Source organism: Cydia strobilella, chromosome Z (genome assembly GCF_947568885.1).
Source record: "Cydia strobilella chromosome Z, ilCydStro3.1, whole genome shotgun sequence".
Lineage (NCBI taxonomy): Eukaryota > Metazoa > Arthropoda > Insecta > Lepidoptera > Tortricidae > Cydia > Cydia strobilella.
The window spans coordinates 41,002,050-41,025,783 of NC_086068.1; the positions used below are offsets into that span (position 1 = coordinate 41,002,050).

Consider the following 23,734-nt stretch of genomic DNA (forward strand, 5'->3'; position numbering starts at 1 on the left):
AAATTACTGCAGGCCATGCGCTAGGCGAGGAATAGAAGCCTATAGAGGAACCTACTGCTCTGCTCAATGCTGAGGATCTTGACATCATGTCCTTCTGTTGAAGAGCAGTAGGTTCCTCCATATGCTTCTGATCCTCGCCTAGCGCATGGCCTGCAGTAATTTGAGCACACCATCTAGTAGGAGGAGGGCCCTGAGGTCTGCTGCCTTCAACTTTGCCCGTCATAATAACTCTCTCCAGGCTATCCGGGGAGCGACGTGAGAGGAGTCCGAAGTAATTAAGAAATAGCCCAATATTTTTAATTATTTTATGCTCTTTACGTAGGACTGAATCATGTACTTAGGTAACAACTTTGTATTATAAGATTGTCCCATTAAAAATGAAATAATAAACCAAAGAACGAAAAAGAACGTAACAATACCGGTATTTTTTGTATAAAGATAAAACCAGTTCCGAGCCTTGGTAGGAACCCAATAATACATACATACATATAATAACGCCTATTTCCCGGAGGGGTAGGCAGAGACCACGTATTTCACTTTCATAACATTCCTCATACACCCTCGCCGGTTTAGGGTGCTCTTGACCTGGCCTTTCTTCAGGATTTCCCCGATCTGATCAGAGAAAGTCCGCCGAGGTCTGCCCCTTCCAACTCCCGTTTCTACCTCTCCCTTATACACTCTCCTTGTTAGCCTTCTTTCACTCATTCTTTCCACGTGTCCAAACCATCTCAACATACCTTTCTCAATTTTTGTCACTACATCTTCGCTCAGTCCACACTTTTCCCTTATCACACCGTTCCTAATTCTATCTTGTAATCTCACACCACACACACTTCTCAACGCTCTCATTTCCACTGCATTCACTTGGCTCTGATGCCTCTTCTGCCATACCCAACTTTCGCTACCATACATAAATGTAGGCACCAGCACCCCTCTATGCACAGCCAACCGTGCCTTTTGCGACACCTTCTGGCTGCTCATAAAAGCGTTAAGTGCCCCATTCGCGCGATTTCCAGCACTCACTCTCCTTTCAATATCTTTACCATGCTTACCGTCCCTAGTGAATAATGTTCCCAGATACACAAACTCTTTCACTTGTTCTACTCTTTCTTGACCAAAATCAAAATTTCACAGTTTGTCATATATTCCTCCTTTTCAAATACCATAACTTTCGTCTTACTGACATTTATTTTCATTCCTTTCGTTTCAAAAGATCCATGCATTCTAGTTACCACCTCCTGCAATTCTTCACCCGATGACGCTAGCAATACCAGGTCATCAGCGTAAAGAAGACATTTGACGGGTAACCCACTCATTCTCAGCCCACATTCATCATTTCTCAAATCATGCAAACTACTGTCCATGAACAGATTAAACAGCCACGGTGACGCTACACATCCCTGCCTAACACCCTTTTCGATGCTAAACCACTCAGTGTACGACCCGTTTACTCTCACACAAGCACTGGAATCCTCATAGAGCTATTTCAGTGCCTGAATGAGACGGCCGCTCAATCCATACACCGACAGTACCGACCAAAGTTCATTCCTCACCACTCTGTCATAAGCCTTTTCCAAATCCACGAAAGCGCAATAGACCTTCTGACCTTTGGCTAAATACTTTTCGGCTATGCATCGCAAGGAAATGTCACGAAAATGTGACATGTTGTGACAAGGGGGAGGGGAGGAGGGGAGTCCCAAACTTTGTGACGTCACTTTAACTTATTTAAATTATTTTATTTGCTGTACAGTTAAATAATAAGATTAAGGTACGATGACCGTATTTAATCATTTAATTTTCTTTTCTTTTAACAAAAGAAATATGTATTTTGATAAAATATTAATAATACTTAATTGGGAGGGGTTTGCCAAATGTGACCAAGTGTGACAAGGAGAGTAGAGGGGCCAAAAAACCTCGAAATTCGTGTGACGAAATTAATGGATGAACCCTATGACTTTTTAACTTAAGAAGGTACAAACACACTCTCAGAAGATACGGTTGACATTTTTACTGCGTAATTACGTAATTACAATCAATTTAGCGCGTGTGTGTACCAACCAGAGCGCAAGATCGCACGTGTAAGTACACTGTCTATGTGTGAGTAGGCCTTATGCGTACAATATTGTAAATGTAGTTGAAATGCACACATTTGCGGCGACATCGGTCCTTATACTAACAGACGATGACAGCGGATCTTATAATATCCATGTTTGTAACCTTTACTCTGCTGCTGTGAGATGGCATTGTTGCTCCTCAGATCGTATATGATGCCCTTCATGGCCGGGCCCACGACTGCGTTGAGGATGGCCTCGTCGGGCCGGCAGCGCCGGTGCTTCGGCCCGTACAGCGGCTGCCCTGCCCGCAGCAACACTGCCTGAACAATATACGGGCCATACTTAAACTCCCCGGTTCCAGAAGCTACGGGCCACTTGCGCCATCGCCATCCAGGGTTACCCACTACCCCTGGATGGTGCAAGTGGCCCTAAATACAATGAAAGCATTTATCTCGAGTAACTATATTAAGGTTTTGTTTTTGAAGTGGCCTTAAAACTCAATAAAAATTCAAAATAAAATTTACAGGACAGTAAAGTCGTCGTAAATAGAACTTGCAAATAATGTGAACAAACCATTTTATCTTCATTACTTCGTAATCTCGCTCTTTAAAAGGACAATCATGACCTTATCAACAGTCTATATACTTTTTATATATTTTTTTAGTTTAATTAAATGTTAATTATTAATGTTTCAGGGAAAATAACCTTCGTAAAAATGTTAGGGTATGTGTCAAAAGCTAACAAAATCTGTCATATTTGTTTACATTATTTACAAGTTCTATTGACGTCGACTTTATAATATAGTGATAAGTTTAACCCTTAAATGCATAGTTAGATATATAATTAGATAAAATCGATTTGTTCCTGTATAAAAATTAATACACTTTCGGATTTTTTATTTAAATTTGCGCAGTATTTTAGTTTTAATAAATTACACTTGTTTTAAGACGAAATGGCGGAATATTTGGAAAAGTTAATGATTTTTAGTATGTGATTCAAGCGGTTTTTTTGGGGTTTGTAATTATTTTATATTTAAAATTTGTATTATAGGTATATCACAAATAGTGTAAATTTCTGATGGTAGTAAGATGTTTCATATATCTTTTACCAATAATTGTATATTTACATAAATTATGATTGACCCTATGTATTTTCTAACACTGATTTAGCAGTGAAAAATCGATGTTTTAATTTTATTTTTTATTTTTCCCAGAATCAGTAAACAATTATGTGACACATATATTAATTTCGGGCAAAAAGAAAAAAAATCATGCATTTAAGTGTTAAACAAGGTAATACAACATAATAATATGACGCGCGAGTGACTAAAAATACGTGAGTGAAACCGCTAAGTTAGTTAAGTTAATATGTCTCACGATAGTTTAAATTCGACAATAATATGTGTATTCATCATATTAAATAATGGATAAAGTTTGTTCTTTAAAACTGCGTGATTATGGAGTGATATGGAGTGTTTAGTATAGTAGGCTAGTGGTAGTGCTTAAGGTGATTCTGTTAGTATGTCAAAATGTTAATATGTATAAAAAAAATATGTTAAGTTGGCTTTAACACAGATGTCATTTGTTCAGTTTATTTCGCATTGCAAGCTTTGATGGGCTGACCCATTCCATACCTCGCAACCATAACAAGCTAGCAAATTTGTGGCAGTTGTACGTCAGGGTTATCACTACTAGGAACAAATTAAAGCACAATTTTTTTTTATTTCAAACACCAATATTTTCATGCAATAAAAATTTCATATTAATATTAGAAAGAAATACGAAAAAAACGTGATTTTCCAAACAAAATAACAGACACATTGAAATGCATTTAATATTGACATTGACATGTTAATTTATTTTATCTGACAGCAAAATAAGATTCTCAATGTACCATAATAAAGTTAAAGCAAAATAGTTGATCATAATCGCCAACCCTGACCCCTGACAGCTGACACAAAACTGTCATATGCCACGGTTTTGCTAGCTCCATTGTGGGGTTTGTGCCATTACTATAATTAAAATATAAAATAAAATAATACACGTAATCCACAGGGTAGAGCTTTTTATCTGACACGTTTTATTACAATCAGTTCAGCAAATTAGTTGTGTACTTAACAGAGAGAATTACGTTCGCATTGCAGTATTATCTCAATGTCTGCCAGATAATAAAATAATCGCCGCCACTCATGGTATATATACCAGGCATATATATAATATAAATACACATTGCAATACATTCAAAAACATAATTTTAAAATATAGCGCGGTGAACATTCACTCCAGCTTTTTCCTGACTACTAAATAGGTTTTTGGGTTGTCAGTGTGCGTAATGCCTATCTGAAATTGTGACATAAATATGCCTAATCTAATTGCTGTGTAGCATAGCACCAGACAGACATAATTCATACAAGGCATAAATTATACACAGATGTAATGTGAACTTTGAATAGAAATAATAAATTAATATAGCTTTGGACTACTGCAAAGCACCTTCTGAGATGACATACCAATATAGCGTGATGTTATTTATGATAAAATTATTTTGTGACCATTTCACACATTATATAAATGTAACATTATACTTTGGTAATTTGGAAGAGAGAAGCAAAAGAATAAGCATTGCTCCAGCAGAAAGGAGTTTTGGAGTTATCCCTAAAAGTCCTTCCTTCTTATTTTCTTTAAAAGCCTGGCAACCCTTATTTGTGACCGGATTTTCGCAGGCAACCCTATACCATTGTATTCGCAATAAAATTACTATTATTTTGATATATAATTCAAGCGTCAGACAGATGAGTGCAATTATCGATAAAAACACACCTGTTTAAACACGGCAACCTCATAATAGTGACCGGAAAAAGATAGGCAACCTGATTTATTCATGTTGTACAAGTTGTACTTTCCATTGGAACTTATTTCGTTCGTCAGACAAGTCAATTAAATTTGAAGAAAAAAACTTATTTTCAAAAATGTATTAAAAATAGCCTTGACCATATTTCTTTAGGCAACTCTATTTATTTATGTTCAGGAACATATTTTTTTTCATAAAATATAAGTTTCATCCGTCAGACGTATCGGTGAAGGTCGACCATATATAACGTATCATAGACTATTATAAGTTTAAAACTTATTCAAAATAAGGTTTACATTACCTCCCACACGACTTATTATTTTATATGTAAGAGTAGCCATGAATAGAGTGAAACGCTTAGGCTAATATAAATGCTTGTTACAAAATTCAAATTTCAACTTACCCCATTGTTGTGCCTGTAGGAGAGCACAGGAAATCGGCCACCTTGTCTAAATGTTGCAGCCAGAGCTAAAATATCATCATCTACACTTTTGGGGACCACCACTGCCTTTGGGTATGCCGGGCACACAGTGTAGTTTTGGTTGACTCGAGATATCCTCCACTCATCTGTTGCCAACACTTTTGTGAATTCACCCTCTATACTGCAACAAATATATAATAAATATAAATACTACTAATATTCTATAAACAATTGTTGACCTCTAAAAGTTTTTCTGTTAAAAATGAGTAAATCAATTTGCCACCCTTGATGCCATTTAAAAATCTGAATTTATGGTATTAAAATTAGTTAACCAGCAACCATGCATTTTTTTAAATACTTATAAGCCCTTTCCACAATGGAACATTTACTAAGCATGTAGTAGAATTTGGTGTAACCAATATTTTCAAAAAAAAAAACTCCTATTGTCCCCAATCCGAAGTACATACTTGTTGAATATTAGAAGATTTCAAATTTAAAAACAAAAATTTTGCTTCTGGATATCAGGCCAAACATCCTCCTTAATGCAATAAATGTGCCAATTTTAACCAAAAGGGTACTTATTGTCGCTTGTCAGTAAGGCACTATTACCATATAGCTTCAATTACAAATCAACCTTATCGACAACCGACAATGTGGTACATTTTGGTTGAAAACGTCACAAATGATTACGATTATTAAAAAAAACTAATATTGAAGCAGACACTGATGATGATTGTTAATAAAACAGCTTACCTATATAATGTATGCCCATTTTCCATAATTGGATGCATATGTCTATAAAAAAATGGATAGAAAAGGCTGGGATCTTGTAGGCCAGAAAGGTTTTCCAGGGTTTGAGACAGCATGTTCAACTCCGCACTGGAGCTGATATCGAGCTGGAATATCCGCAGGTCTTTACACTTCAGGAACAAGGAACCACCCTGCATGATGCCATTCACAGGCTTGTTTTCTTTCTTTTCAATGCTATCTATGTTTCTATGAAGAAGCTAGAAAACCAATAATATCCAATCCATTAATCCAGGCCAGGTAAGTGGTGAAATATAAAACACTAGCTTCTGCCCGCGACTTCATCTGTGTGGAATGATGATGATGAATAAAAAATATCATATGTCCTTTCCGAAGCCTCAAACTATATCTTTACCAAATTTCATCTCTGTCTCGGCAGATTAAGCATGAAGACGTAACAAACAGGCGGACAGAATCGCTTTTACATTTAATAATAATAGTAGGGATTGTCCTTTAAAGTAGTGTTTAAATTATAATCACTATGAATTATTAGTTCTATGGGAGCTTCATCCTTTCTAAGTGCTTTTTGGGTATCTTTTTTTATCTATTTTTTTTAAAGGATGGGGTTTCGTCACCCCCATACTGAGATCTATAGTAATAATGTAGTAGTGCAGTATTACCTACACTACTCCATTATTTTTAAGTATAGCTTGCACATCATCCTGGCCTCGTCTGATAGTTGGCGATGCCATAACGATGTTGCAGCTACCTGTTGGTATATAGTTTTGATAAATGTCATGTCACTCCTCAGCGCCTTGTTGCGGACACATTCCATCAACACATGGTGAACATGGTGGTGGTGGTGGTGGGTGTCTCTTGAATTATGTTATATAAGTAATCTTAGCACTAGTAAATACCATAATTAAATGAGTTTTTTAAGCAAAAGATAACTTATTGGCATTTTAAAAACTGTAATAGATGTCATATATTAAAGAAAAATTGACAAATTCACTTTTTCTTTAATATATGACATCTATTACAGTTTTTAATTTATATATAGTAGTGTGACTACTTAAAGAAAAAAACAGAAATCAAAATATTTAATAAAATAATTTGATTTGTTCCCAAACTTGTTATTGGCATTTGTCAAAAATGTAATAATGCTATAAAAATTATCCTTATCAACAGACTCCATTATCAGTGGTGAAATTTTAATGAAATGTTAGGGTTTGAACTCACTCGAATCCTCCACCATGCGTGTAAGATTTCGCAAGCTATTGGGTAAAAGTATGCATGTGGGGTAATTGTTTGCATCAAGAAAAGGCCATGCCAGGATAAGTTAAGAGAGTCTGCCCCCAGCGAGTTTTGGCTTGTAATTTTTTTTATTGATTTGTCTTTCTATTAGTATCGAGTATGCCAAATTTCAGCTCCCCAAATTTTATAGTTAAATAATTAAAAAAAAGAAATATGATCTTTCTTCAATATATTTTTTTCTAACCAGCCGATTTTTACGTGCGTCACGTATATTGTGCATGTAGTAAGGACAATCACATGATATTAATTTTGCGACATATTGCCATACAAAAACTTTAAAAAAAATTATAAATATTTTTTAATTTTGTTGTATTATCACGCCAGCGACACTTTCTGATTTTTCAACAAAGTAGGCCTCTTTAATAAGCTATCAAATGAATATAATTACTTTATTTTATGTTTTTTTTTTTAATTGAATACATCACTATACATCATATCAGGTCACGGGAACCATTTGCTATGCTCAAATGCCTCTTCGATTGAAGGGTAAGGATATATAAAACCATCATAACCGTCATGTATGGGTCAGAGTGTTGGGCCCTAAAGGTGACGGATGAAAAGAGATTGCATGTAGCGGAAATGAGAATGTTAAGATGGATGTGTGGTGTGACAAGAATGGATAGGATAAGGAATGAATATATAAGAGGAAGCCTGAAAGTTGCACCTATAGTAGAAAAAGTAACAGCGAATCGCCTAGCGTGGTACGGACATGTAATGTGGAGGGCTGAAAGGCATGTGACGAGAAAGGTATTACGAATGAATGTGGAGGGAAGTATCGGGAGAGGAAAACCGAGGAAAAGGTGGATGGACTGTGTGAGAGATAATATGAAACGAATGCGAGTGAGTGATGAGATGACGGGCGAGAGAGTGGTATGGAAGAAAAAGACATGCTGCACTGACCCCAAATGAATGGGATAAGGGCAAGCGAATGATGACATCACTATACATTTACTCGCATGCCTGCTTGTTACAACTAATCGCTTACAAACTCTTTAGAGAATCGTGCACATTCGTCATGAACACTGGCCACTGATAAAAATTAAAAATGTGATTAACATACAAATTTAAGAATATTAAATAACCATATTCTGAAATTAGTACATAGATCTACAGATCAGTATCTACATACTAATTTTAAAATACTAAATAACCATATTTTGAAAATACTATTCTGAAAAATTAGTATGTAGATACTGATCAGATAATATCATAAATATTTGTTAAACTTTATTTCATTAACAACTCCATTGAAATTTTCTTGTTGTGAACAATTACCCCACATGCGTACTTTTACCCAATAGCTTGCGGAATCTTACACGCATGATGGAGGAGTGAGTGCCAACTTTGGCATTTCATTAAAATTTCACCACTGACAAAGATAGATATAACTCCGTAATAGATGGATACAGTCTAAGGAAAAATTGTGCCTCGAAAATCAAGAAAATTTGATTCTCGATCAGATGGTGCCACTACCTTTGGCCTACTCTCAAATAGATGGCGATGACGGTTTCCTTTGTTATTTAACAATTTTAACGCATATCAGTGAAAGAACATGGGTCAAAATCATATAAAAATAATTAATGCAAATAAAAAAATCATTTATACATATATAAATACATTTTATCATATTTTTATATATCTTCATTTTTAGTTTTATTCGTGTGTCGATAGATGGCAGTGAATTTACTGTGGTTACAAAATTTACTATGACAGTACCGCTCTATCCTATTATGTCCTCTTTGCCACTTATAATGGAGTCTGCTTATCAACCGCTGACAATGTGGGTTCTCCTTGTAACTCCATTATGTATAATGTAATAAATGGTCAATAAAATAATGGACGCTACTTTAGTACCTAAAAAGTAATAGAAGAGTTTTCATTGCAGCTTAGCAACATATTGTAGTGCTGTAATCAGCATCACATACATGTAATATCAACTTACCCATAGTTCGCGAACGCCTTCTTTTCGTGAACTCAAAATGAGGTGATGTCCAGTAATACACACCGTTCCATCAACGTTATCCTGGTGAGGATATTTTAGAATAACACCATCCAGTTTATTTATTGATATAAGCTCTATAAACTCCATTATACTATAACAATAACTTGTTGATCTTGTTAAAGTTAAAGTCGTTAACGATCGGCACTTTGTGACGCCAATACGTAATAATATAGAACCGCTAAAAGTGATTAAAACTGATTATAAAACTTGATTAAAATTGGTATTTGTTTGCTTTTAACTACGAATATAAAAAGGATTAATCGATTCTCTTATTCCATTTTGACATTTTGACGTGATTTTGACAGTAGGTAGAATCGAAAATCGGAGTATTCGAATAAGTAAACGTTCAAAAATCACCACAAGATGCTTCGAGCAATTTAGCGGTATGTCAGGTAGTTATCAGTAGTTATTCTATTTCGTTATGATTTCGTTGGATGGCTGCAATTTAACCGTGATTTAGATTTATCACTGCGATCTGTCAACTGACCATCATCAAGAGGGAACGGATGGAACACTCGAATCCATAAAATATACTTACTTTACTCTTTGATTGTTCCTCTGAGACTGGGATGGACGATGGACGATGGGTTTAGTTTTCAACAAAGTTTTATTTGAGCAAATCCCGAAAACAATTATTTATGTAAAGCCTGAGCCTGACCAGCACCTGACCCAAGGGCCTGACACTCTTTGATAGAGAAAGATAGTCTTATTGCGATTCCTATAAGAGGAAAGAGAAAATAGTGCCATGCTTTGTCCTTATCACCGACCGGGAGGGCCACTCCATCTTAGTTGGCTTTTCATTAGAATGGCCTCCATACCGGACATATTGGCTCGATGTAATACCTTCGTGTTAGTCACACGATCTTGCCACTTAATTCTAAGTATGCTGCGTAAACAACGCATGTGGAAAGTGTCAAGCTTTCTGATGTCTCCCTTGTACAGGCACCAAGACTCTGAAGCGTACGTAAGTATTGGAAGCACCATGGCCTTGTACACAGAAAGCTTGGTTTGGAGTTTTAGATCGTGCGACTTCCAAACACGTTGGTTTAATTTTCCAAATGTGGCTGCAGCTTTGGCTATGCGTGATGGAATCTCTGAGGCAAGGCGATTATCGCTTCGGATTTGGCTACCCAGGTATTTGAAGATTGTAACGTCTTTCAATGCTGAATTACCCAAGACAACTGGAGCAAAGAGTATAATAGTATATGTATAGTAAAAGAAAGCCAATTCGCGAGTAAATGTCAAAAAACCTCTACATAAACGCCCCAAGCGGATACTGGATCAACTATGTAACTCCTTTGGAGTTGCAGGCGTACATAGGCTACGGAGACTGCTTAACATCAGGCGGGCCGTATGCTTGTTTGCCACCGACGTAGTATTATAAAAAAAAAAAACTAACTACGTATGGGTGCGTGGCACAAATGCATACTAATAAAAACTATGGCGCCTTTAACCTTGACCGTTTGTTTACAGCAAAGAAGATACTCACGTTTACAGTGAACTACAATGAGGTTTCCATTATTTCACCTTATTGCAAAGCAATCACGTGAAAAATGAATACACCTCATTGTAGTGCACTGTACACGGTCAAGGAAAAAGGCGTCAATATGTAATACCTATTCACATTCAGTGACGATTTACTATACCAGTCTTTTATAAATGGTATCACGAAACAATATTTTAGTCGCAAAAGTAAAAACACGATATGTAAAAATGTAGTTTATTTTTCATTACTTGCATGCGTAAATTAGTAAATAAGTTCGAAATAATATAAATCGGTCTAAAATGTCGTTCAGTAGTATCTGTGCTTGATGAAGAGGAGAGTTAGCATGCATGCGAGTTCGAGCTGTAGGAACAGCGAAGAGACCGCGGCGTCGAGGAAGTAGCACTTTAGCGGCGAGTCGAGGAACACGGAGTGCTATTTGTGACAGTAATTGGGGGTTAGTTACTGTCCCCCGTATTAATTGGACGAAATATTTCACTAGGTATATACTCCTGCGGGTTTCGAGGGATGTGTAGTTTACCATACCAAATACGAATACTAGTGTTGGATACAGATGAGCATAATACCTATATAGAAATCTTACGAACGATTTTTGGACTATTTCAACTACAAGCGTGTCATGTTTTTTGTGGGGATTCCAAATGATCGCATTTGTTTCTAGCTTAGACCGGACGAATGCGTTGTAGAGGACAGCTATAGCGTGTCTGTTCGTGAACAACTTGGCTTGGCGTATGACAAACCCTAAGCATATTCGGGCTTCGTTACAGGTCTTCGTGATATGCTGGTTGAACGTGAGCTGCGTATCAAACCATGTACCAAGATCCTTGATTTCAGTGACTCGTTTCAGGGTTTTATCTTCTATTGTGTAAGGATGATTTACAGAGTGCCGACTGCCGATTACGCGTATATGTAATGACTGAGCATTTTTCATTGTTCAGAGTCAAACTATTATTACGAGCCCAGGCCGAAATATTATCAATATCTAGTTGCAGTAGAGAAGAATCGTCAATACTGTTGATTGGTAGTGCCAGTTTCAGGTCATCGGCAAATAAAAGGCACGTTGAATGAATGAGTACTGATGGTAAGTCATTTACGAGGATAAGAAATAGAAGGGGTCCGAGGCTACTTCCTGGCCCAATACCCGATGTGACTAAGAACGGAGAAGATCGCGCGCCGTCGTACTGAACGAATTGATTTCTTTCCGAAAGGTAGTTGGCCAGCAGTTCTAGTAAGTGAGTGCTGAAACCCGCGATTGACGAAATTGACGGAAGCATCGACCGTGACGTGAAAAATAGAATAAATGCGGGATGGATGAAATGGCGACAGGTCTCTGGAACAACTTGCGACCCACGAATATGCCTCTTAAACTTAAGGGGAAAATTTACAGGACGATCGTGAGACCTGTTGGTTGTAATGTATGGATCAGAATGCTGGGCGACGAAAGAAGAGTGCACGCAGCGGAAATAAGAATAAGAATAAATTTATTGAGAATAATTAGAAAGTGGCATGCACAAAAGGGTGTCCGGTAAGCCCCAAACTAGGCTGAGCCTGTATCTTGGGACTCACCAAAACAAAAAGAGTATGTAACGGAACATTGGACAAATTAAATCTAGATAACTTAAAAATTATGTGTGAGAATGGGCGATAAGGTGATGAAGTTGTGCTTTTGAGTGTGTGTATGTGAATGTTAGTGTGTGTGAGTGTGTAACGTGTAGTGTAGGAGAGCGAAGCGAGCGAGGCAGGACAACTAGAAGACAGACCTAGAAATAAGAACAAGCAAATACAAGAAAACAAAGATACACCTAAGAAACTATGGAAAACAATTAAGACTATATGCCAAATCTCAAATAATATAAATGATGCCGCCCATTTAACCAAATCGGGATACTCTGCTCAAGAATCCCTTGATAGATGTAACACTCATTTTACTACGGTTGGTAGTAATTTAGCTGATCAGGTTGTTGTTATGGATGTGTGGAGTGACGAGAAAGGATCGGATTAAGAATGAGTATATTATAGGTATATTTGGGGAAGTTTGAAAGTAGCTCCGGTAACGGAGAAGATGAGAAGTAGTAGGTTAGCGTGGTATGGGCATGTGATGAGGAGGGATGAATGCCATATAGGCAAAAGAATGTTAGGGATTAATGTTGATGGACGGAGAGCGAATGGTAGACCCAAAAACCGATGGATGGATTGTGTGAACGAGGATATGAGAAAGAAAGGAGTGAGTGCTGAGCTGACGAAAGATAGAGGAGAATTGAAGAGAAAAACATGTTGTGCCGACCCCAAATACCGTGGGATAATGGCAGGAAGAAGAAAACAAGCCATTCATAAGATCCAACGCCCCGAGCCCGGTGGCAAATTTAACGCTTGCCTCCTTCCAAAATTTTAGTAGAAAATAATTATTATTCTCTATCTAGTATACATAATACATTCTCGAGGGAGAGGAGTGTTAGGGTCGGCAACGCGCATATAACTCCTCTGGAGTTGCAGGCGTACATAGGCTATGGAGACTGCTTAACATCAGGCGGGCCGTATGCTTGTTTGCCACCGACGTAGTATTGAAAAAAAAAAAAACATAATTCATACGAGTATTCATATTTGAATCTGGGGCAAGGCAGTGCCCCCGCCAAGTCGAGCAAAAAAAAAGAGGCACGGCCGTACCGGATTTTCTCGAAGCCATTCAGACCATTTTCGACGTCCTGTAATTTTGTTCTGGCTAAAGCTTGAACCCTAAATTTTCAGTGACATAGGGCATAATGTGGCTTAGATATGTTCCCAAGAACATTCAATTTGAACTTGTAGTTTAAGAATGATTGCACGTCAAAGTTACTTAAATTTTTCACTGACACACTCACTCACTCACCGATCATCATTATTCTAAGGTACTTCTAGCAGACCCACAAGCTTCAAATTTTAAACATAAGTAAGTAGTTTTTAGCTTATCAAGCCATAAAAACCTAAAAATATTGCAATATCAGTCACGTTTTAAAGATAAGAATTGCATAAGTAAGTTTGTAGTCCCATATAAATATATGCTATTACAAAGTTACTTTTGCTGTTCCTACAAATAGTAGGTAAAGTCTAAGATGTACGATGTGAGTATGAAGATATGTATGGTATGAGTATGGTAAGGATATGAATATAGTATAGGTATGAGTGCGGGTGTGGTGTGGGATGGGTACTTGGGTATATATATATATATATATATATGTATGAATACAAGTATAGTTTGGTATGGCCATGCAATGCATGAGTATTGTATAGGTTTGAGTAATGAGTACGAGTATAATGTGGGATGGGTATGAGCTTTGAGAAAAGTGGTAGCTGACGTACAGTACAAGAAGTAGTACCCGAAAAGAACCTACATACAAAAGTTTTTGGATAAAATTTAATTTTTGGTACAAGCTTTTATCGCTGACTGTACTTTTCTTTCCACAGGCAACTAATACTCATCGAGACAATTCTAAAAACAGGAGGTGGCCATAGGAACTGTGATAAAATTGTTTTATCACAGAGTTCCTATGGCCACCTCCTTTGCATATTTTTACATGTAGGCATATGTAGGTAATGTTTTTGATGGTATGTTTAATATTAATTATAACGAAATTTAGACATTTTAGACCCACTGCGAATTTAGAAATTTTCGAATACCTAGCAAAGTATGTCAGTGTACACTGTGTGCAGTTGCAATGTAGTCTCCACTTTTTAATAAAAGATGTGGCTACAGTATATCGTATACCTACTCACAGACTACAGAAGATATTAAACTTCCTACGTATAGCATACTTAGCAACTATGTCGCGAGTTATCATTAAAACAAAGTCGAATTCGCTCCGTACCTAATGTACTGAGTGAGTACTAACGATGGTCATCGTGTTGTAGTTGTGCTTGTGCTTGTGCTTGTGCAGAGCTTGCCAAGGAGTGAGGGGGCGCGGTCCGCGGGGCGCGGGGCGCGGCAGGGGCAGCGCCCGCACACGCACAGCGGAGTGATGCGGTTGTTGTGATGGGGACGCTTTATTCGTTTTTCCCATAGTTGTAGTTAAAATATGTATTTTAAGTACATCAGTTACTGCCACCACTTTTACTCCATTTGTTAATAAATAGTTTTGGCATCATTTCTCACATAACATTTAATAATGATCATTGTGCTGAATAGCATGTGGAGTTAATAGGAGTTCATTTTAAACTGAAATAAATATCATATACGAAGGAAAAAATGACCAAAGCCTCCAGTGTCCAGAGCTGGAATCGAACCAGCGTACCCCGTTTACCGGACAGGTGCCTGAACCCAGTTCAGTTTATAGTTTAAATAGTAGTGTGTCTACTTGAAAACCCACAAATTAAAATATTTTCATAGAAAATAATTTAATTTGTTCTAGGAGTTCATTTTGTTCAAAAGGTAAAAGAAGACGAAATACATCGAATGCGATTAGGTAAGAATTTAATAATCGTACATTTCGTTACTAAAACTAAAAAATTCTAGCACTGCAAAAATGTTAAAAATCGCAAATTTAGGGGTTACAAAGAACCGCCAATATTGAGTAATCTTCGGAAAACTAGAAGAGCCGCTCAAGAGCCGCATGCGGCTCATCTAGTTTCATCTCTGCTTACGCTTTACACTTAGGTAGTGTTAGATCAAGAAAAGTTTGCAACGGTTTTGATAGCACACGCAGTGCAACTGTTATTTTAAACGTCAAACTTCTATTAAATTATGACGTATAAATAACACTTACACTGCGTGTGATATCAAAATCATTGCAGACTTCTCTTGGTCTAACTTCTAGAGTCTGTGCGGAAAGAGAAGAGTCGTGGAATGTACCCATTGGGCCGGCCCCATACATACATTCCAGGACTCTTCACTTTCCGCAAAGACTATACGCTTAATAGGGCCAGAAGATGCGCGGCTGTTTTATTTTAATACTTGTACTTCATTGTTGGCTTTGATTATTTAATATTGTATTTCCCCTATTTTGCTTTATTATATCAGTATGTATGTACCTAACATTTTGATATTTACCAATTTAAGTAGATACTAGAAACAACTAACTAGTGGTTTGGTACTTACCACGCACCTCCTATGGTTTAAAACCGGCCAAGTGCCAGCCGGACTCGCGTTCCAAGGGTTTCGTATATTACACAATTTTTAACAGTGTATTTTTCCCCTTACTAGCTCGGAAAGCCGTCTTTTATCCTTTAAAACAAGCGGGGAAAAACACATTTTATCCACTAGTGGGGAAAGTAATTTGACCTTGGATGGAGCGTGTTTAAGTAGCTTTTGACAGATAACAAAACGTAAAACACTCGTAATAATGGTTCGTTCGATATTAATAAAATTATCATTAAATAAACGGTTTGAGAATTTAATAAAAAATACCAAATTTAGCTAAATTTAATGATTTTAAGTCCTAAACCTTAAATTCCATAAGAAACATTTGTTTTTTTAAATGATGTTGAATGTAATTCTGAACGCACAAGTTGAGTCGATGCAATTTCAAAACGCATCGTCAGAAATGTCAACATTGTCAACAAAAATTTTCTCACCGACTCCCACACGTAAAAATACACAACTTCCGGAGTTTTCTGTTATAATATCGTATTATCGTAAAAAAATTAGTGACGAAGATGATCTAACGCCTGTGGATGTTGCACTTTCCTCGCTATAGTGAGGGGAAAAGTTTTGTGTTACACACGGGTGCAAATGTATTTTACTTCTCGCGTGTTGAAACACTCGCTACGCTCGTGGTTCAACTATAGAATCCTTTCGCTTGCTCGTGTTTCAATTCTACACTCGCGGGTAAAATACAACTTTGCACCCTTGTTTAACAAATAACTATTTTTATGTGAAACGTGAGTGAAATGTCTTTAAAAAACCCGTAGGGGTCGGATCAAAAACTAAGTAATTAAATCAGACTCACGCGCGCTTGACTGCACATTTCTATTAGGTTTTCCTGTCATCATCATGAACTATTTTTAACCGACTTCAAGATTTAAAAAAGGAGGAGGTTATCAATTCGGTTGTATGTTTTTTTTTATTTTTTTTTATTTTTTTTTATAATGTTTGTTACTCCATAGCTCCGTCATTTCTGGGCCGATTTTGAAAATTCTTTTTTTGATTATAAGTATATACATACAGATTGGTCCCATTTTTGTCAAAACGCAGTTCTGATGATCCATGAGGAATCGAGGGAACTCCTCAAATGTTAAAGGCTTACATATAGTGATTTTAGTATTTTCATGAACAAATCAAGCACTTACATTTAAAAAAGTGACATTTGATGAAGTGGAACTGCTGATGATGATCAGAACGGAACTCTTCAATGACGCATAGTTCACGTTTGGCGATTTGTCCTCTTCGTTATGTTTGTTAAGCAAGTTAGGTTTTCAAGAAACATTTTTGTCAAGCTCGAGTTCTGATGATGGGATCCATGAGGAATCGAGGGAACTCCTCAAATGTGAAAGGCATACTTATAGTGATTTTTGTATTTTTATCAACAAATCCAGCATTTCCATTTTAAAAAGTGACATTTGATGAAGTGGAACTGCAGATGATGATCAGAATGGAACTCTTTAATGACGCATAGTTTACGTTTGGCGATTTGTCCTCTTCTTTATGTTTGTTAAGCAACTTAAGTTTTTATGGCATATTTTTGTCAAGCTCGAGTTCTGATGATGAGACCCATGAGGAACCGAGGAAACTTCTCAAATGTGAAATGCATACATATTGTGATTTTTGTATTTTCATCAACAAATCCAGCATTTACATTTAAAAAAGTGACATTTGATTAAGTGGAACTGATGATGATCAGAATGGAACTCTTCAATGACACACAGTTCACGTTTGGCGATTTGTTCTCTTCCTTATGGACCCAGACCCAAACTTGGACCCGGACTCGGACCAGGACCCGGGTCTGGACATGGACCACAACTCTTACGCAATTACGCAAAATATGCTGTCTATTTCATTTCATTGTCTGGAATCTAAGAGTGCACCATCAACAATAAGTAAACTTTCAGCGGCATCCCCCATTGAAGTCGGTTTTTTTTTTCTTAAAAATTATATGTATTTTTTTCAAAACTATACTAAATTTCAACTTAATTTGTTCAGTGGTTTTGGAGAAAATGGGCTGTGACAGACAGACAGACAGACGCACGAGTGATCCTATAAGGGTTCCGTTTTTTTCCTTTTGAGGTACGGAACCCTAAAAATAAAAGGATTTTCAATTCACAGGGAAGGCTTGTAGATCATCGGAGATCAAAGTTCGCAGGCACCGTCTGTCTAAATTGTACCTACGTAGAGATATTACATCGAGCGGAGCGCGGTGAACTGGCTGCGTATTGTTATTACTTATACTTATACCAGGACAGCTAGGATACTTGTAAACTAACCGTGCGATCTAAAACAACTATTGTATTGGTTACCCTGAACTTTCGATTTACTTGACCTCGGTAAGTTGTGTAAATCACACCCCTGAACGTCGTCATTGAGCCACAAGCCACAACACAAGCAATGCTTTCTCCATACCACGAGAAGCCTGCACGATCAAGGCGTAAGGAACTATTTTGTGCACGACTGTCTGCCCCAATTACTGGTGTTACGATCGGTATAAGTGGCATCATAATGTAAACGTAGCTAATACTAAAGACTACCTACTACCTATGGTAGGAAGAGACGCAACTGTGACGAACGTACAATAATTTATCTACAATAATGCTGCCAACCTGGCTAGATCCTACATGGAAATCGGCCCTGAAAATATATAATACTGCACCGCGTAAATTTTTAAAATCTAAAAGGTAACAAACCGACGATGTCGGTCCATGCTCAGTGTAGGGTTCCTTAGTTACCCTTCCGTCACAATAGGCTAAACTGGAGTTAGTATAGAAGATTGTTAACAAAGTGATGAAATGATGTTTGGTGCCTTTTACCCGAGTTAAACAATCTACTTTTCATATCGAATACGAGGAAACCAAAAAGACAAGGTAAATTTGCATTATCAGTACCTACTTAATTAAAGTAATAGACGTATGACCATGATTTTTTTCCATAGAACTTACTTTTAAATCGGAGACTGCATCAACTACCGACCTATTGAAATTACCATTTTGTATATCATCAAACAGCCCGCCGAGTCAATCGAGCAGCATAAATAGTCTTTACTTTTCAAGCTGGCCCTTACGGTTAACTCATTGTCTATATTGGTTACAGTTACACCGCACGTGCTACTTTGTGTAAAAAAATGTTCGGTCACTTTAACCGGTTATTGATTTACACTCCTATGGAAATTGCCATAAGATTCAAAATGAACAAATAAAAAAATAATTTGCGTATTCTTGTGTGATCCCTCTAAGGTTACTGAGTGCCGGCGAGTCGAACGCTACAGAACCAGTCTAAAATGTGTCATCGAGATGCGTAACAAAGGCGCGTTATCGGAGAGCGCACTTACACTGTTTTTTTAAGCGTTGAACTAGCCCGCGCTCAGGTGCCAATTAGAATTATACGCCAATGACCGACCCGTGTTTGCCGGTAGTAGCTCGTGCGGTTTTACTTAACAGTAGACAAAGGATTAGCCGTTCGGGGCCAGCCGGCCAGCTAGCCAGCTGCAAAACGAACGACTATACCTAGTATATAGTTAATTTAAGGAACAACTCAATCGCACAGAGCGCGACCACCGGGCACCGGCGCAGCTTCTCGTATTGCACTCATCAGATTTCGCGAACATCCGAAAATATGATACAGATACAGCGTTTTCGAAATTAACTCTGGTTACAAACTCCTGCAGGAAAAGTAATTATGAATATTGAATTGTGCTAAAATAAATGAGATAAAGTACGTACTTAATTTTATCAAGAAATTTAGAACAAATTCAGTAACAAACGTTGTAAGTACCTACTTACTTACTTACTTACCTAATCTGCCAAAGAATTTATTACTTTAGAAATAATTATAGTATGTTTCTAACACGATGGGTAGGCTGACAGATGTCAGTTAAACACAATTTTGCGAGATTTGACGCTTTTAGGTTATATTATAAATTATAGGGCATTTATATGGAGATGACGCCCGTTTGAAAAATACTATAATACGTAAGTACCTAATAAGAGTATTATAAGTATCTACACTATCTACCTATGTAATTACCTAATGGTTAAAATAATACACCTAACTAACTAAGAAGGTAATAGTTATTTGTTTTACAAGGGGGCAAATTTGTTGTTTAACCCCTCGTGCTAATTTGACACCGGCAGCTGTTTAAAAATATAATTGTGGCTGAATGCCGAAGGTCTGGTGCCTTCCTTGTGCCTTCGATGCCTAAACTATCAAGAAATTACAATATGGCGGATGAATGTTTGAAATGTCACCGTATTTAATTATTATTTCGTTTAAAATTTAGTTTTTTCTTCGCAAGTGTGATGAAAGACATTGTGTGTAACTCCGGGCGTAAGAATATTGTAAACTCGAGTCTTTGATTACCTCCAGCTTGCGGCTGTCGGGAATTATAGACCTCGTTTCCAAAATCACGCTTGCACAATGTAGTTACTATTTCAAAAATGCACAAGAACCTACTTTACTGGTACTTATGGAGTTTGTATTGAGCTGCCATGTAGGTATTAATAACTCGACTTTATAGGTAAAGACACTAAAGACTGAATTTCTGATCTGATCTGAACCCTAGGAGCACTTACCAACCACACTGCCGACTTATCGTACATAACAAAATCACATGTGTCAAAGTCTAGTGAAAGGTCCCACTTTGTTGCTTACCATAAAGATGAGATTTGCTTGTATCTTTATACGAATAACCTATCAAAGCGTCCTTATGCCAAGCGACAAAGTGAGACCTTTTGCTTGGAAACGACACAGGCCGCGGACACACATTTCTATGAGGGTGACGGTTAATAGATGTAAGGTTGGTATTCCACTAAGCAAAATGTGAAACGCAATACAAATTTGACAAAAAAAAATGGACGAGTGTAATAATACCACCCTGAGCTTGTAACTTGTACATATGTTTAATTGTATTGCATATTAGTTACTACAATATTATTTTACCTGATTTATAGGCGATATCCATCAAAGGGATGGACGCGAGACAACACAAAGCTGTTAGGCGAGCTCAAGAAATCTGAGCCCATCACATGTAACGAAATAAAGAAAGGGGTCATTGCCCCACTCTAAGGAAGACGCAAACGCAGCGCAGTACAACCACGCCAGTTCACCGCACAAAAGAAATAGTTAATATTAGAGCTCGCTGCTTCACGAGAACCATTATTAGTACCTACGTAGCAGCTCAAAGCAAAGTCATTCCACGCTTTTACTACATATTTGTCAGAGGCAAAAAGTGCCTTGTCCACAATAATTACGGGACCGGCTTTCGAGAACGCTTATAATTCGTCATTTTCTGGTCGGCCGCGTCGTTTCTGAACGCATCCAGTGACGCATCCATAATTTGTCGTTTCTCCCTACAGCGGTCATGTCATGTCATGACGAACCAAGCGCGGAAAATAAAAATCTCAGTTGCCTTTATTATATTTTACTAGCTTAAATAGCGAAAATTAACGAGGACTTGAATCGAATCTCTGTTTGGTCGCGTTGCATCGGCATTTCTGTTAATCCGTCCAAATGCCAGGCTATTGTACTAGGAAGCCCCCGTTTACTCTCCGTAGCTGACCTTACTCACTTGTCTCCTATCGTGTACGAAGATATACCTGTGCCGCTAGCATCGCAAGTGAAAAACCTGGGGTTGATTCTAGACAGTGGCCTGACTTGGGAACCGCAGGTATCTGACGTATGTCGCCGGGTCATTAACACACTAAGAGCCCTATACCGGCTTAAACATTTCCTTCCGACTGGCACTAAAGTTCTCCTTGTTCAAGCTCTTGTATTACCTATTGTAGACTAGGCTGATGTGTGTTACACGAATATCACGTCTCTCTGAGCAAATTAGATCGGCTTCTTAATAACAACATCAGATTTATTTTCGGACTCACAAATATGACCACATATCTGCATATCGCTGCCGACTTAACTAGCTTCCTATTCGAGAACGGAGGTCCTTGCGTACACTATACTCTCTTTTATTTGATCGGAATGCACCCGGCTATCTTAGTTCGATCAAAAAGTGCTACTTTTCATGGCTGTTTAGCGTGCAGAAAGTTGGTTTTCGCGAACTAGTGCTTTTTACTTTTCCAATTTTTTTAAATTTTTACTTGTTCCAATTCATGACTACCTATACTTATTGATGAGTGTTAATATTAGTTTCATTTAAACGTCGTAATCAACATAAAAACCTACTGTTAATGTAAGAATACGAAAAATATGCATATTTCATATTTTATTACTTACCTCTTCATCATTATAAGTAATATTTTTTAATGTTGAAAAACCATTTTTCATAAGTTGTCTGAATGGAACGGAACGCCTGTCAAAGAAGAGGCGTATTTGCTTACTGCAAGAATGTTTTAAGTTTCCAAAGGCAACAATCGATATTGTTTTTATAAATATACGATACACAAATAATCATAAATAAGGATATTTAGGTAATAATAGTACAATGTTTTAACCCTTTAGACCTACGGGGACTTTGAACACCCAGTCACCGCTCAATACGCGCATGTATTGGCGAGAGTCAGCGGTTTGACATAATTTCACTTACTTGTAACTTTTGAAGTACTACAGCTACGTGCTTGAAATTTCACACACACATTAAGTATAATATGTTTAGTTAATAACTTATCACTTAGTGTATTTATATTCACTAATATTTCTTATTTCACGCTTAATATTAATCACTAAGAAATTGAAGAATGTTAAGTTAGTATTAGCGAATTTCTCAAAATTAAGTTTTAAAGTATTAGTTTATTATATATCTAACACAACTAACTACTTGAATGATGATAATTATTGAAATATTGCAAAAAATAAATCACTTAAAATGTGGCATAAAAACAAATCTCTGCTACTGACAAAAAATAGTGATGTGCGCATATCGATACAACTGTCGTACTCGTATTTCTGTAAGTACGGGATAGAAGCTCAAGAAGTTATGTTTTTAGTAAAAAAAAAATATATTCCAGTTTTGTAACTATTTGGACCAAGAAAAGTCAAAAAACTAAAAATAACATTCAAAACACCCACACGTCTCACTCCTACAACAAGTCGATGAAATATAAAACAACACTAGGACCGCCATATTGAGTTCAATTATTTTCGCTTCTGCAGTACGGGTGTCAACCCCAGTTGACAGCAAAAAAGCGGTAATTTTAAAAATATGTTTATGTCAATGCCATCTACCGAAACATTATGATATTTTTTTCTTTGCGCCTATATTAATCCCAATGCTTAAATATGACCGCTATTACCAAGACACAAGGTCTCGTTTTAATTAAAAAAAATATTAAACATGAACATAGCTTCGATCAACTATAGTTGACACCCGTACTGCAGCGGTGTTGCCTTACTGGCAACTCTGGTTGACACCCGTAGGTAAAGGGTTAATATTTACAATTGTTTCTGTCTTTTAGAACATGCATTTGAAAAAAAAAGCTTTCATTGAAGTGGGTTCAATAATAATAACAAAATCTATTCTAGTCGAACAAAAGCTAGAAAAACACCTCTTCATAATGTCAATGTCAATGATGTCACAGAATTAATAATAAGTTTCAAATTCCATTCCTTAATACTTGTTGCTTTTCTTATTTTTTCGCAACTGTATTAAAAAACGTCGTTCGATACACGTGCGGATATGTCATTCTTCACTCGTCCCGAGTCAAGATATCTCGGTACTCGTGAAATAATGACATACTTTCCGCACTAGCATCGAAATGTACTATTATAACCG

The 23,734-nt window shown here is 37.1% G+C and overlaps 1 protein-coding gene across 1 annotated transcript in view; it reads right to left on the bottom strand.

Annotated features, from left to right (window-relative positions):
- The window catches only part of LOC134754856 (myotubularin-related protein 9), a 45,033-nt gene extending 35,370 nt beyond the window's left edge, over nucleotides 1-9,663 (bottom strand). The window contains exons 1-4 of the mRNA XM_063691300.1: nucleotides 9,329-9,663; nucleotides 6,079-6,332; nucleotides 5,308-5,506; nucleotides 2,218-2,374 (exon numbers count right to left, since the gene is read on the bottom strand). Coding sequence (XP_063547370.1) covers nucleotides 2,218-2,374; nucleotides 5,308-5,506; nucleotides 6,079-6,332; nucleotides 9,329-9,475 — 757 coding nt within the window. The 5' untranslated portion in view covers nucleotides 9,476-9,663. The remainder of the gene's footprint in view (nucleotides 1-2,217; nucleotides 2,375-5,307; nucleotides 5,507-6,078; nucleotides 6,333-9,328) is intronic.
- Nucleotides 9,664-23,734: the final 14,071 nt, after the last annotated feature.